Source organism: Pelodiscus sinensis, chromosome 9 (genome assembly GCF_049634645.1).
Source record: "Pelodiscus sinensis isolate JC-2024 chromosome 9, ASM4963464v1, whole genome shotgun sequence".
Lineage (NCBI taxonomy): Eukaryota > Metazoa > Chordata > Testudines > Trionychidae > Pelodiscus > Pelodiscus sinensis.
The window spans coordinates 64,287,724-64,302,859 of record NC_134719.1 but is presented as its reverse complement, the minus strand read 5'-3'; the positions used below and the strand labels follow the sequence as shown (position 1 = coordinate 64,302,859).

General features: G+C 49.5%; 1 protein-coding gene across 5 annotated transcripts in view; it reads right to left on the bottom strand.

The window, feature by feature from the left end:
- The window catches only part of DNM3 (dynamin 3), a 209,387-nt gene that overhangs the window by 15,620 nt on the left and 178,631 nt on the right, over window positions 1–15,136 (bottom strand). For 3 of the 5 annotated variants that reach the window (XM_075937052.1, XM_075937053.1, XM_075937055.1), the window contains one exon: window positions 5,938–9,915. The exons of 1 other annotated variant lie outside the window; for it this stretch is intronic. In XM_075937052.1, the coding sequence (XP_075793167.1) occupies window positions 9,846–9,915 (70 nt within the window). In that variant the 3' untranslated portion in view covers window positions 5,938–9,845. One more of the 5 variants, XM_075937054.1, reaches the window with a different exon arrangement.

Below are 15,136 nucleotides of genomic sequence, written 5' to 3'. Positions count from 1 at the left end.
CAGGAAATGGGTGCAAGGTCCCGGCCGCCCTAGGGAGGGCTCACAAGGGAGGCTCCGTGCCCTGCTCTCGTGCCTGCAGTTCCCATTGGTCGCGGCTGCAGAGCAGAGCCGATACTCAGGTGGGGACAGCGCATGGAGCCGCCCTGAGCCTAGGGACCTAGTGGCCACGTCTGGGAGCCGCGCAGAGCCAAGGCAGGGAACCTGCTCAGGCCCAGGCCCCCGCTGCGGTGCCGAGTGGACTTTTAACGGCCCTTTGGGTGGTGCCGGCCGGCGCTGTGGGTGCGTTTTCGACTGGGCGTTCCAGTCAGCCCCCAGCCCCCATCACCTTTGCGTCTGAGCCTCTGCCCTTCACTCTGCCAAGGCAGATCCATGGGAGATCCATGGGAACTTCTGGCGAAGGCCTGACATTGCGTGACTGCCGGTTTGCAACCGTTAGGCCGTGTGCAGGAGCATTGGCTGGATTTGGCCCTAAGCAATTTGGGGTGACTGCTTAGTTTTCACATGGGCTCCTCCCCTCCATATTCCGCTCCTCGGGACTAGACCCTAAGATCAGTGCTTAGTGCAGGTGTGAGACTCCAGGGTCTCAGCCATCCTAGGGCCAACGCCTTTGACCCAAGCACTTGATTGGACCACTGGGAGGTTGTGCCAGCTACACAACTGTTTGCACAACAGTGCCCAGGTGCTACAGGGAGAAGCGCATCATACATGGTTAGACAGGCTGGATGGTTCTCCCAGGCACTTTACTGGGGCATGCAGGGCCTGGGCCGACGTCTTTACTTCGCATAAATCGATTCAACTAGTGCCATCAGTTATAGCTTGTGCTGAGTACAGCAGACAAGCTGGGAGCAGTACGCCAGGTTGGCCAATCCCTCTAACTCAATTGCAATACATGTCGGGAATTTTCCCCCGCAAACTTGGGGTTGGGACCCGTCCAGTTAGAAAAATCTTGAGTCTCAAATGCACTGGCGTGATCACAGGTGGGAAGTATCTATGGATGGCTGTGCCAGAACAGTGCTCTCAAAACCAACGTGCATACAGGCAACCACTGTGCTGTTGGCAGGACAAGCAACGCAAGACGGCAGCGCACAGCAGCCGACTCACTTTCCCGCCATGTGTATGCACAGCCAAGGGCGTGGGGAAGGGACGGACGAAGATATGGGGCAATGAGTGGCAGAAAGGTTTCTTACCTTCATTGGTGTTTTCCGCATCGCGTGGGTCGATAGTTCACGCTGTTCAGACTGTCCGGTGCACAGTCCTACCTCCGGAGAGTCTGGGTGCTTTCTACAATGGGGTTTCCACTCACCGGATTAATGGCATCTCAAACAGTTGGGTTTTTCCACTCAGCCGTGTGCTCTTTTGGGACACTTTGTTACGTGCCAGAATAAAATCATGGCTCACGAGTGGCTGAAAATAGTCAGGTGATGCGTCAGTAAGTTTCAATTGTTGACCTCCTTAGACAACAATCTGAGCTCCAGAACACTGTTAACCAATTGGATTTCATATGCAAATATCTGCCTACTGATTGGCTCAGCTGTCAATAAGTTTTCCTTTAGCTCCTCTTATAGCTACAATTGTGGTTCATAACCGGAATGCCAGATTGGTGCTTTCACTACGGATTCCCCTTCCCGCTGAATGACCCATTATAGAACCCGTTCCACTTAAACACGTGTTCCAAATGGAAAGCTTTCCAAATGTGTCCGAGAGGCGATGCCAAACACGGTATGCAACGTAGTGTCGACTTAGTGAACATGCTAACTGGGTGGAGTTCTCTGGCCTCTGATGCAGGAGGAGGTAATCAAAACTCTGTGGGAGAACTGATGCAGGGGCAGGTTAAGTGACTGGCTAGAGGTCATGCCAGGAGTTGGTAGCACAGCTGGGCTAGCCAGGCATCCTGTCACCGGCTCCCGTGCCCTGGCGTATCAATACCAGTTCATGGGCATGGTGAGTGCATCAGAACAAAGACCATGGTGGATCGAACTGGAAGCCCATTGTGCCCTCCCCAGCAGTAGCTAGTACCAGATTCCCCGGAAGCAGGTGTCACGTACACCAGAGCCCGGCTCACGGTCCGCAGAATTCGTGCGTTTTGTTCCCAGCGAGCTCCACAGCCAGGCAGCCCCCTGTCAAGGACCTGCAGCATCTGTGGGGAGTGGTGGTGGGGAGGAACAGCAGGGAGAGGTGCCCAAAGGAAGCCCCCAGCTGTGGGTGGGGAAAACACAGAAACCGTCTTTTGCTCATTGCTATGTCTTGTCTTGCTCATCCCAGATGGCTCTGGCTGGGGGGGAGAGGTTCTCTCAGGGCAGAGCCTGGAGGACAAGCAGCCTTCATGAGGCTCTGCCGGCTCGTATTTGTACTTTATACAGGGTGTGGAGGATACAGAGCAAGCAGCAGCAGAACTTTTTGCCACGTGGTGAGAAGCCCAAGACTAGGCTGCTAGAGCCAGGTCTTTAACTGCCTGCACCTTTCTTGAATCCCACTAAGCTCCCCGCCTTAATATCCTGTGGCGGTGAGTTCCACAGCTGAGAGTTTTGACAAGGTGGCCGATGTAGAATTCCCCTTCCTCTCCCTACCCTATTGTCTGTGCCTACTCTCCAAATAATAGAGCTGCCTGGTCGGGAAGGGAGTTTGTGCCACTCTCCGGACTGAAGAAGGGAGAGCACCCTCATCCTGGACGCTGGAGGGACAGTCGTCTTTCACTACACTTTTCAGCCCTCACTATCTCCTGGTCAGTCTGAGCGGGATACAGGGCAAGCAGGAGTGACAGCGGGGTGTGTGTGTTTTCTCTCTCCTACGCATTGCTGCCTTTGTTTTCTTCGCTCTTACTTAGGACACAAGACTTTCCTCTTGGCCCTGACTTGCTCCCTTGCCCACTACCACCAGGGCCAGTTTGTTTAAGGAGAAGCAAGAACCTGCACCCGTTCTGCAGGGACTGTCCCAACCCCACACGGCTGGCCAGCGAGAGCCGGCTGGAGCTAAGTGAGGACCAGGAGGACAGTGAGCGGTTCTGAGGAAGAAAGAGGCCTGCAGAGCTGAGGCAGGCCTGGCCCAGGCCCGGCAGAGCCTGCACGGGGTAAGGCCCCATCTAGACTAGACCTGGAACCCAACAAGTTATGAGCTCCAGGCCCCTCACAGCGGTTCTTCAGACAGCTAGCGCAGGCAGGACGGAGCCGTGTTCGGCGCTTTCTTCGGGCACACTTTACACGCTTGTTCACGCAAGCCGTTACCGCTGGCTCCTGCCCTAGTGCAGAGGTGAGAACCAGGCTGGGACCGCAGCAGTAGCTCCGTGCAGAGGGTTCAGCCGACATTACCCGGCGGTACTGAGACTGGCACAGCCCCACTGGAGGCAGCCGTGGTGGGAGGCCTGGATGAGGCTCCCTCAGCAACCAGGGTCTAACCTGCTCCCAGAGCAGGCCTGAATGTCAGACACAGGGCTGGATCAGGGCTTTTGCTTAGAAAAATGACTGGGAAATCCCATTGCCCTGATCACTGTGGGAGAGATTACAGTATTAGTCACACTCTCCGACGGGCCTCTTTTATAATGGCTACAACAGGACATTCATCTTCTCTCTGTGTTCCCGTGCCACCAGGAACTCTTCCGCGCCACGATCTCGTGGCCTGGGAGATTTCCTGGCAGCCAGGGTGGAATCCTAGCAGCCCATCCCACATCCACCGTCTCCCATTTCTGATCAGAAAGGACGCCAAGTGCTTCCGTAGACTTAATGGAGGTATTTAAGAGCCACTGGCTCAGTCTCTTCACAAGAAAAACTGCACCCCCTGACACAGCCAGCAGGTTGGTTTATTCTTGACGTCTGAAAATAAAATCTCTCATGGAAAACCTACCGCAAATGAAAAGGCATTTGGTCAAAGCGCTCGCAGATCGTGTTTACTAGAAAGGAGATGAAATGTTTGTGTTAAGGGGATCTTCCAGGGACCGCTGCAGGAAGCCGCCTAAATTAAAGACAAAGAAAAGAACCCCAAATTCATTCGATGGGGGCAAAGGGAGAAGGATTTATAAAAAGGTTAAGATACGAGAAATGGCACATGCACAAACCTGCCCGCAGAAAGCTGGTTAAGAAAAAAAAGCTCCCAAGATGCACTGTGAGGGGGAAAGCCAGACTAAGAACCACGATGTTAGCATTAGCTTAATTGCCCGTCCAGCCTGTCAACAAAACGATACCTGCGTCTACACTACCGCCACGTTCTGTCAACATAACGTTGACAGAACTCGGCAGTTTTGTCGATGGCGGCAAACCTCATTCTACGAGGAATAACGCCTTTTATTGACAGAGTTCTGGATGTAGTCTAGACGCTCTTTGTCGACAAAAGCCTCTGTCGACAAAAGCCTGTAGTCTAGACGTACCCTAACTTAGAACACGAGAACATAAGAACGGCCGTACTGGGTCAGACCAAAGGTCCATCTAGCCCAGTATCCTGTCTACCGACAGTGGGCAATGCCAGGTGCCCCAGAGGGAGTGAACACAACAGGGAATCACAGTGATCCCTTTCCTGTTGCCCATTCCCAGCCTCTGGCAAACAGAGGCTAGGGACACTATCCCTGCCCATCCTGGCTAATAGCCATTGATGGATCTAACCTCCATGAATTTATCTAGCTCTTTTTTGAACCCCATGGTAGTCTTGGCCTCCACCATATCCTCCGGCAAGGAGTTCCACAGGTTGACATTGTTTTGTGTGACAAAATACTTCCTTTTGTTAATTTTAAACTTACTATCTATTAATTTCATTTGGTGGCCCCTAGTTCTTGTGTTATGGGAGCAAGTAAATAACTTTTCCATATTTACCTTCTCCACACCAGTCATGATTTTATAGACCTCAATCATATCCCCCTTTAGTCGTCTCTTTTTCTCGCTGAAAAGTCCCAGTCTTGTTCATTTCTCTTCATACAGAAGTTGTTCCGCACCTGAATCATTTTTGTTGCCCTTTTCTGAAACTTTCCCAATTCCAGTATATCTTTTTTGAGGTGGGTTAACTGATCCCTGATGTAAGGCGCTGTCATGCTTTTACTATTTGTTTTGTTGTAAAGACCATTTCTCCTCCGAGCACGAGTAGCTGGACATTACTAAACTGGAGGGGGAACCTAGATGTTCTGACGTATCTGAAACCACAGACTCGCTCCTTTTGGGTGACATTTCCCCCTGTCGCACACCATTCCAGTCCCACGCAAGCCCATGAGCGGTCCTGCAGCTTGGCGATGAATTTCACTCAATGTGTAATTTCAGTTTTTATTAAACAAATGGGCCGATGCTGCTTGAAAGGCGCTTGCCGGGTTTCTAGCAGCACAACCCTGCAGTGCTCTCATCACCCCACAACTATGGCAGACTCGGTTAATATTGGAATTTCCCTTTCTCCCTTCCCCCTTTTCAGGAAGCAGCATGTCCAGAGCTACCACTCCGGATCAAAACTCCCACACTGGCTCCTTGGTAAATCCCTGGAAGGAACGCCAATGGGTGAGCCGTTCGACAGACGAGGAGAGGGTAAATGTGGACAGACAGGCGAGGCTCTGGAGCGCATCCGGAAAGTAACGACAAACAGCTAGTCAGCATTTACCTTTATTTCAGGTTCAGAAATGCGCAACGTTTTTACAGCAGGCGTCTGAAACGTTTCAGTAACGACCGAGGATTCAGAGATCTGGTGACAGTGCAAACACCTGTGCCAGTAATCATTGACATAACGCAAAGCCAACGGCCAGTGTTCTGGATCATATGAGCTAGGCCATTAACATACAAAGCAAAATTCAGAGAGAACCCGAGCACTCACTCCTCACAAAACGACCACGCTGGGTACATCATTCTGGAAAGCAGAGGGGGTAACACACAAACTGGGAACAAACCAAACAGCTGACAACATGGAACAAGTCACATATCAAGCAAGTGCGTTGGACTGTCTGGAAGGGAGAAGCCATCTGCATCCACTCGCCTGGAGACAAAGCAAGAGGAGAGAGAGCCAGAGTGATATTCATTTACAGAACGAAGCTGTTCGACAGTTCTTACATGCAGAGCACAGCAGAGGGTTCAAAGACAAAAGCAGGATGTGGGCCTTGCGTAAGACCAACGCCAAGGGTGAAACACCTCTCCAATGCCATCAGTGCAAAACAGGTCTGCTTTCAGTTGCGCGGTTTTCTGTTAGGACAACTAGACAGACCTATCCGATAATCTCTCTGTTGTGTGCACATCCTTTTAAACGGAGGCTTGCAATATAGACTATCATATTTTCTATGTTCTATTATAACACAAGACGGCATCATGCACAAAACCCACACATCCCCCTTAATAGAATGAAAGTCCCTTTTATGAGAAGCTTATTCAGAAAGTGCAGCAAGGCAGGCAATGAACTAAATAGCTATTTACTATAGCTAAGCCTTCCTTGTCATTTAACAGACTCTCCTTGTCTTTGGAAGGTGGAGCAGGTTACAGACCGCCAGCTACTTCTGACACAAGCAGGCACATTGCACCTCCACAGCCGAGAGGCCAACCTTGCAATCTCATTACTGAGAGCTAGGCTTCGCAAACCAATGGAGGCCCATCAGCCTGGAGCCAAACTAGAAGCGGTCATCCAACCGCGCGGCCACTGTTCGGAACGGAGATCCCTGAAATAAGTCGGCCCTGGCCTCTCTCTCCACACACAGCCGGACCAACTTCCCCAGCCCCCGTTCCTTCTGAGTTAACTGCGGGAAGAGACGCAGCCTCTCCGGTCATGCTGCTGAGCTTTTCTAGAGCCAGACTCATGACGCAAGAGCAGTCTCTATGCTGCGTCTGGATACGGGCTCTAGGGCTTAAGCACCTTTGTAGAGGTGCCTTCAGTCTGCGGAGAGGGAAAGGCTACCTGTCTTAGGCAGCCACTCCCTCACCAGCAGATCCAGGCAGAAATACTTGCGAGCAGCCCAGGGACCCTTCCAGCTGCGTCTTGGAATGTTTTGGGTGAACACATCAGTGGGGCGGAGCGAGGAGGAATGAAGAGTCCAGTTGCACACACAGCCACGCTTACAAACATGGACTAGAAGATGAATTTGTATCAGCTGCCATTAGACTTTTTTGATCAAGTATTTAGAATTGCTGTGTCATGAGAAATGGAGAATATTCTGATAAATGCATCACTGTCAACGTCAGGGTAAAATTATCCGAGACTGTGGATTAGCACTGATCAAGGCACATGGATATAAATGCCACACTTCCTTCCAGAAGAGTTTTTGTATTGTTTATATTTTGAGATTACACGTGAAAGAATGCGCTTTGTTTCGGGGCAGAGTTAAGGCTGCTGCACTACCATCCAATCCACATTTCTTGGTGACTGATAAAAAGGAGCCCAATTCTCTTCAACTTTTGTAGCCATTCACTTCAGTACAAAGTGAGGACAAACTGTATGTCAGATGCCATCCCATTCTGATTCCTTTGTACATACTTTGCATTGAAGTAGATAGTTACAAAGTGTAGGGTAGTTGAGAATTAGGCCCATGATGTTATGGACTTGATTTCTGATCTTCGTTATGCAGAATTTACTCTGCCAGTAGCGTCAGTAGAGTTATTCTAGATTCACAGCAGCATACATGAACTTGGAATCAGGCAATGTGCGAGCATAGCCACAACAAAAACTATTAAGAACTTAGCTTAAACTTTAGTCTATTGTCTTCAAAATGCAGCTGTCCCAAGCAGATTTAACTAGACACCTCTTCCTGCGCTTTTTGAAAAACTATTGCAATTTTTTTTTTTGCTAAATCAGTTTCCAATATCAAAGTTAAGAGTGCTAAAATAGGGCTTTATAATAGAAGCTGGCTGTAAATTAAAATTTGGAAGGGTTATTGATCATAAATACAGAAGTTTTGCTTGTAAAGCATACACCTATGAGTACCGGACCATCTAAATATATATAAAAAATAACACGTTGCATATTAAATTACAGAATGTGGTGCAGTGGAGGAAATAGAAACATCACAAATGAAATCTTTTACTTTCCTATAGTTCAAAACAGCACAAACGAATTTAGAAGGTGCCATTTCTTTTTAAAGAGGATTTGATAGGTTCATTGTTCAGTATTTTAGCATGTGCTCCAAATTGCCATTGGCCATTTCAGCAATTCACTCTGATCACCAGGGTGCCAAAGTCCATCTTGGCAGTGCTTAAAACACTGACCTCTAGACTCTCTACAGGTGCGTGGTCTGAGGATACGGTTGACAGGAAATTAAAGTGAAGCCAATATACAAATCATGCAGCTTTCCCAAGTTCAACTCTCTTATGTTGCGGAAACACAATTTGCTTCAGTCGTGGATGCAGTTATTAATCAGTCAGCAGTCTGGGGATATTTAACAGGTGAAATTGACACTGTGGTTCTGACAGGACCCCTGCCAACCACTGAAACACTGTGTATCAGCACTCTCTACAGTCTCAATACAGCAATGTATTAAACGGATTAGTTACAGTGATGCCCTTCATAATCACCAACTGCCTTCCCTTCAGAACTGTAACTAGGAGAAAACTACTACTACTTTCGGAAGACATCAGGCCAAATTCATCTCTAGCTTACCACTTCATTGGTCTCACACGTGGGAGGGAAACGTCCTGATCTATTTAAAAGGGCACGTGAACTCACTAAGATAAAGCTTTGTGTAAACAACAACAAAGAATAAGGCCCTTGAAAAAGAGCAGCTGTTATAATACACCACCTCTGGGAAACACAGCGGAGCGCTTCTCACTTATTTTCGTTGGAGAAAGGGGCTCTTGCACCAAGGAACGGGATTTCAATGAATGAAAATGCAAAATCTTTACACAGTGTAACTTTGTCTCAGGGTTCCAATAACCGTCGAAAAGAGAGATCAGCTTTCACCAAAATCCGGGATCCACAATGCACTCCCTGCCTAGAAAGCTCAGATCCAAACTCAGATCTCAGCTCTGTGACTGGGGTCCAAATTGCATCCAAATAGCGGGTCAGCAATGGGCGGCTTGGTTACAGATATTCTATCCCATCTGTTCCAGTATCTCACACTGAAATGCCAGATAAATCACCCACTTAATCCAGACTTGGACACCCTTACTCGTGGCATGTTCCATGAACACACGCGCTCCCATTGAGTTCAGTGGGAATGCTAATGTGAGGAGTACGACTCACTGTGAGCAAGAAGCTCAGAATCTGGCCCTTGCCAATTACTAAAAAAACCCACCAACTCCGTCTCCCTTGGTCTGTGAAGAGGGACACGATGAGAGCAGCTGATCACACTATAAGTGGCCTTGTTTTCCTTAGCAATGTTCTTCTGTGACTAACGGCTTCTGATGTTGAGAAATTCTAGTGACAGTGACCATCCAGCAGGCTTGTGACACGAGGACACATGTAATTATGGGGCGTGCAGGAGGTTTGAATTACAGACAACACTGTTTCTCCCAGCCCAGTTGGCATTTAAGGAAGGAAACGTGTACAAGTATAATCCCAACTTATAGAAAGCCTTTCTTTAAGCAATTTGATGGAAAAACCTGGAAGCTACTTATAAAACCAAGATGTCCCTTTGAAATGGGAAAGAGGTGAAATCTAAGCACTTAGTCAACACACACACACAGTACAGGCAGCCCTCGTCTGATTGTACAGAACTGGGAACACGCAAGGGCCTGAGTTAATACACGTCAGTACGCTAGCTGTTTGCAAGAAGGAAAGTCAAGGCGTCATAGACCTTCCTATGACATTTCAGATCTCATAAGCAATGCGAATGGACAGAGTATATTAGTAAAGTCAGTTACTTGCCTACAGATGTCCAGACATGCGACTATGCATTGGTTATTGCAACAGTTATCAAGCAAGTTGCTTCCGTACATTTTGGTTAGCAATTAACGGCATGCCAGAAACGTCGCTTAATCTAACAGGGATGAGTCTAATGGCCGAATTACAGTGGGCCGAGTGGGCGAAGGGGGTGGTCTTCGGCTAGAGAGAGAGAGAGAGAGAGAAAACAAGTAGAAACACTGAGTATGAATCTGTGACCGTCTCACTGTTGCATTTTTTATGGTTACCACATCATCATGCACATGCAGCTCAATGGAACATTTCTACTGCCCATCACAGTGAAGCAGGACAGCCCATAAGCATCCGCAATAGGTTAGAAAGTAAAAGGTTCCCTGAACAGCTCCTCTGTCATTGTACGTGCAGTACGGATCCCCGCTCTGGAATGGCCAACCAAGGGTCAGAGGTCGATCGGTCAGATGGTCCCGCCCAGCTTAGAAAGGCCCAGGATGGAACCAGGGTCAAGTTTCCATAATGGGCTGTGGATTGCGATGCCCAATTTGTGGCATCTTGCACCCAAAATGCCCATTGGCCTGAGCGAGCGCTTCCATGCACGTTTTGCAGAGGCGCCTTTGCAAGGAGGGTTGGTAGCGTGTTGGCTCCAGTGCTGCGGCTGCAGCAAGGCCAGGATGGCGAGCTGGTTGACGACTGGGCTCAATTCCACAGGGCCCAGCAAGGCCAAGACCTGTTCTTAAGAAGTCGAGGTGAGACGTGCAAGTCTGAGACACTGTGAACACTGATCTCTCGCCGGCCGAAGCCTCATGAGGAGAGCCTGGGCCTTCACTCCAGGGGACGACGACTTCTTTTCCTGCCGTGGCGCTATGGGCATGTCTCTGAGCGGCTCGCTCGGAGGGCTAGTTCTGACACAGGATCATGTCTCTCTGACTTCAACTTGATGGGGGCACTCGTGTGAAGGCTTGGGGCCAATCTAGGAGACATTTGGGGCTGGCTAGCTGGCTGCAGAGTTCAGAGGTTTCCTCTGCCCTTCTCACAGGGGTTTTGGAAGATTTTGTTCCTTCTTGTGGAGGCAAGTGAATGTAGTGCAAGGACAAACCCACAGGCATCATCTCCAGGCCAGGTGTAACCATGCCAGAGCTCTGTTCCTGGCACTGGTTAGTGGTGTCCGTGTGTGTGGATGGAACAACATGGCTCTAGAGCAGCCACGGGGATCACAGGACAAAAATACAGCTGTCACGTGATCCCCACAATGGGCCTATTTGCATTGTTTCATCAGCACCAGAAACAGAAAACAGCTGGCAAATGCACACCCCCAACTCCCCTCCCCCCCCCGGCTACCCCTCTGATACTGTGGACAGAGGAGCAGATGTTCATTGGGTGTAAGCTGCCATGGCTCCATTGACTGAGGCGCAGCTACAAAGATTTGCCTCAGTTGCAGAGGAGAAAGTGAAAAGGGCGGGCCAGGAAACTGCCAATCAGGCCTGGAAGGGTCCGATTTTTAACCAGGAAATGCTGGGAAACATCGATATCCCCAGACACACAAAAAGCAAAGCAAAATTTTTCCCCCAATCATACTGGACATTTCCCGATGGGCAAAGTAAGGAAAACGCTGCTTGAGAACGTCCGAGCTTGAGTTCAGGATGTTCCCTTTCTACATGGTAACATCCCACCCTGCCATTTCTGTTGAACCGCACCTTGACCGTCTTTGAATAATCACCCTCCGACCCCTCCCATCGTTTCCCACAGCTGTAGCCATTTACATATGTACAAAAGCTTTAAAATAGAGATATATATAATCCATCAACATTATAAAAACAACCACCAAACACAGATGCCCTTGGCTGGGCCATATGGGCGTAGGCCCACTTTCTAGCGTTCAGTAGCTTTCACCATCTTAGTTTGAAGGCTCTGGATGGCTAGCATGCGCCTGCAACGCAGCCCTTCTTTCCACTTCCCTCCCTTTAGGCCTGGAGCTGCCAATAGAAGGAACTTCCACAGGGGCTGCGGATGTGATCCTAGTCCAATCAGTTACAGAAACATGGAATCATAGAACTGGAAGGGACCTCGAGAGGTCATCGAGTCCAGCCCCCCGCCCTCAAGGCAGGACCAAGCTCCGTCTACACCATCCCTGACAGATGTCTATCTAACCTGTTCTTAAATATCTCCAGAGAGGGAGATTCCACCACCTCCCTTGGCAATTTATTCCAATATTTGACCACCCTGACAGTTAGGAATTTTTTCCTAATGTCCAATCTAAACCTCCCCTGCTGCACTTTAAGCCCATTACTCCTTGTCCTGTCCTCAGAAACCAAGAGGAACAAATTTTCTCCTTCCTCCTTGTGACACCCTTTTAGATATTTAAAATCCGCTATCATGTCCCCCCTTAATCTTCTTTTTTCCAGACTAAACAAGCCCAGTTCATGAAGCCTGGCTCCATAGGTCATGTTCTCTAGACCTTTAATCATTCTTGTCGCTCTTCTCTGTACCCTTCCCAATTTCTCCACATCTTTCTTGAAATGTGGTGCCCAGAAATGAATCTAAATATCGTACTTCCAATTCAAAACCAAGGGAAGAGAGCCAGGTCCTGGACTTTTCCCGGTAAATGCAGCGGGCCGAGCCTGAAGGATCTCCTCTTTGTTTTGGTCAGACTAAAGCGGCTGAGAACCAGAGGCGTGAGGAAACAATGGGGTTGAGCCTGTAAAAGTGCCAGGAGTGAGTAAACCTTCCACAAACCTTCCCCGCACCAGGTCCTTACAACGACCTTGCTCTAGAGGCTGCAACTGGCAGCAGGGGGAGCTGTTACTGCTCATCCCGATCAAAAGAAAAACAAAACCCAAAGGCTGGAGTGCTGTGCTCGCTGCCATATCAATGAGTAAATAGGTGACTAAGCTCAATTCAATGTTTAGTCTGAAGCCAAGAGTTGAGATGGGTAGAGAATGCAGAACCTACAGTTTTTCTGCTTCCATCAGACTCTCATATTCTGGGACTGGCTCCACCGCGTTAGCTGCTCACAGGGTGCAAACGGCGGATGTCTGGGCAGGTTCTGAATCAGACAGTCCTTTTCCATACAAATGCCATTTCCTCAGTGGTTCCTAGCTGGCTCTGGCCTCATATCTTTTCAGTGAATTTTTAGCTTTCAGGGCAGAGCCCCTGGAATCCAGCCCCCTTTTGTGAGTGGCTTGCTGGGTCCGTTTTTTGACAGGGCAATGCGTTGTTTGTAAACGGGTGTGCTAACAGAGAGAAAGGGGATCATAGATTCTGAGGGCTGAGTAAACGAGTCCACAGAAAGAAACAGAGCTTCTAACTAGCATACGTTAAGCAAAGCAGAAAGAATTCACCAATTAAATGCTATTTAATAACTGCCTTGTGTGGCTGGAGTGACTCCTCCTTTGAAAAGTTCAGTGAGATTTTGGAGGAGGTTTTATATAACTTCTGCTTCCACCCAAACATTAAAAAGGGTTATTTTATTTTTAACTGAAAAGCACACACTCCATTTTTTCCAGTTTTCAGAGAGCTACAAATAGCTCGAGCTAGACAAATGCAGAGCAAAAGTCACCAAATAACGCAAGTCTAGACTTAAAACTCGATCAGAACCATATGGAAGCTCTCTGAGCATCTGCCTTTTCAGAACTGCTATCCTTCTAGAGACGTAGTCCGCAAAACGTGCTTTCAATGAAGCATAGCTGTAATTACAGTGGGAGGCCCTGCTTTAAGATCAGCGCTGAATAGAGAAGAAAAGCCAATGTAGTTCTAAATACAAGGCTTTCGTTTCCATTTTCATCTGACATCCCGTCTGTCCATGACCATGGCAGAGCACTTACGAAAGTGGGTGCATTTTACAGGCCAGTCCTATTGATCTGGAGGTGTAAATAACTTTGCATTTACTTGTTTCTACAAAATTGACACGTGATCATTCTATTCCCGGCCTCTTGGATTCAGACTACACTGAGGTTGGAAACTGGGTTTGCACCTCTTTTGGAAAGGAAATATTGAACCAATTCTTCAGCCGGGTTTCACGTCTCTTTGCGGGCCAGGCTCGTTTTAGATTGGAAAGTAGAAAAAGATGAGATGGACGATTGGTTTTCTTGAGGTGAAAACAAGTCACGTCTTCCGTAGGCCACTAACTCCAGGCTGTTAGGGGACCTGAAACCCATTTGTCCAGGCTTGTCCCAACGGAGAGACAGCCCTGGTGCCCCAGCCTGTTTTATTGGAGAGGACTTTCTCAAACCCCAGGATGTCTCCTCAGCCAGAGGTTCCCCGCCTGCCTCCTCTTCCCCAGTTCACACTTCAACATCTCTGCCTCTCAAATTCTCCCTCCGGGCCCCTGCCAAAGCTGCAGAAAGGAGCAGCAACAGTGGTACTTTGGGGCCTTCAGTCGGAGCAAAAGGCACTTTGGGGGCAGGGGAGAAAGAAGAGGCATGGGGCTGTGGGGGAAAGAGTACAAGAGACCAGGAAGGAGGATGCAGATGAACGGAGCAAAGACAGGAGCGGCCGGCAACTGACGCCCTAGGCGAAACACGCGATCGGTGCCCCCGCCTCCAAAGCCCTGAACGGCCATTTATCTCGGTGCCCTAGGCGACTGCCTAGGTCGCCTGTATTTATGGGCTGCCACTGAGCAAAGATGAGGGCAGGAGAAACCCAGGAAGAGGAGAGCAGTGACAACACCGGGAGTGGGGGGGAAGGAGACTGTAATGGGCAGGGCTCGACGATAGCAGCGAAAACCACTCACTAGCCCTGCACTGCACATGCGCGAACTGCTGGTGAACAGGGTGACGGGCTGAAATCTACTCACCACGGGCGAGTAGATAAGTGGACTTGTCGAGCCCTGGTAACGGGCACATGCTGGATTAGCACAGTTAGGGCTAGACTGTCCCTAATCCCAAGGCCACCACCCCGGGCAGAGGATTCCCCACTGCCTGGCACAGCCATGCGAGGCTGGTCTGGCGGGCGCCGCGCATGCCTGGGCTGAGCCTGCAAGCACGCGAGATCTTTGGAACCTCAGCTGCAAGGAAGGAAATGCAGTTACCCCATCTCTCTGCCGGCTCTCTCCCTACTGCAGCCACTGAGCCAGCCCTCTGAGCCGTAGCTAATGCTGAAGGGACCATCCAGTCCTCACGTCTGAGCCCCCGCATAACACATTTCTTCCAGGCAGCTCTCCGTGGAGCCCAGGAGTTTCCACGAGGCTACTGCCTTTCGGAAGCATCCGCTGTCATGTGCCACAGCAGGAGGCCCAAGTGCCACCTGCACGTGGGCCCCTGCGTCGGCAGGGAATTAATTACGTGAGACACTGAGTTGAGATTCATCGGGGACAGACCGTTTCCTGCCCATTGGGTCCAGCTGTCTGCAGACTCAGGAAGGCAACGCTGCATCGTCTCCCTTCGATTCACCGTCAGCAGGTTTTCCTTGC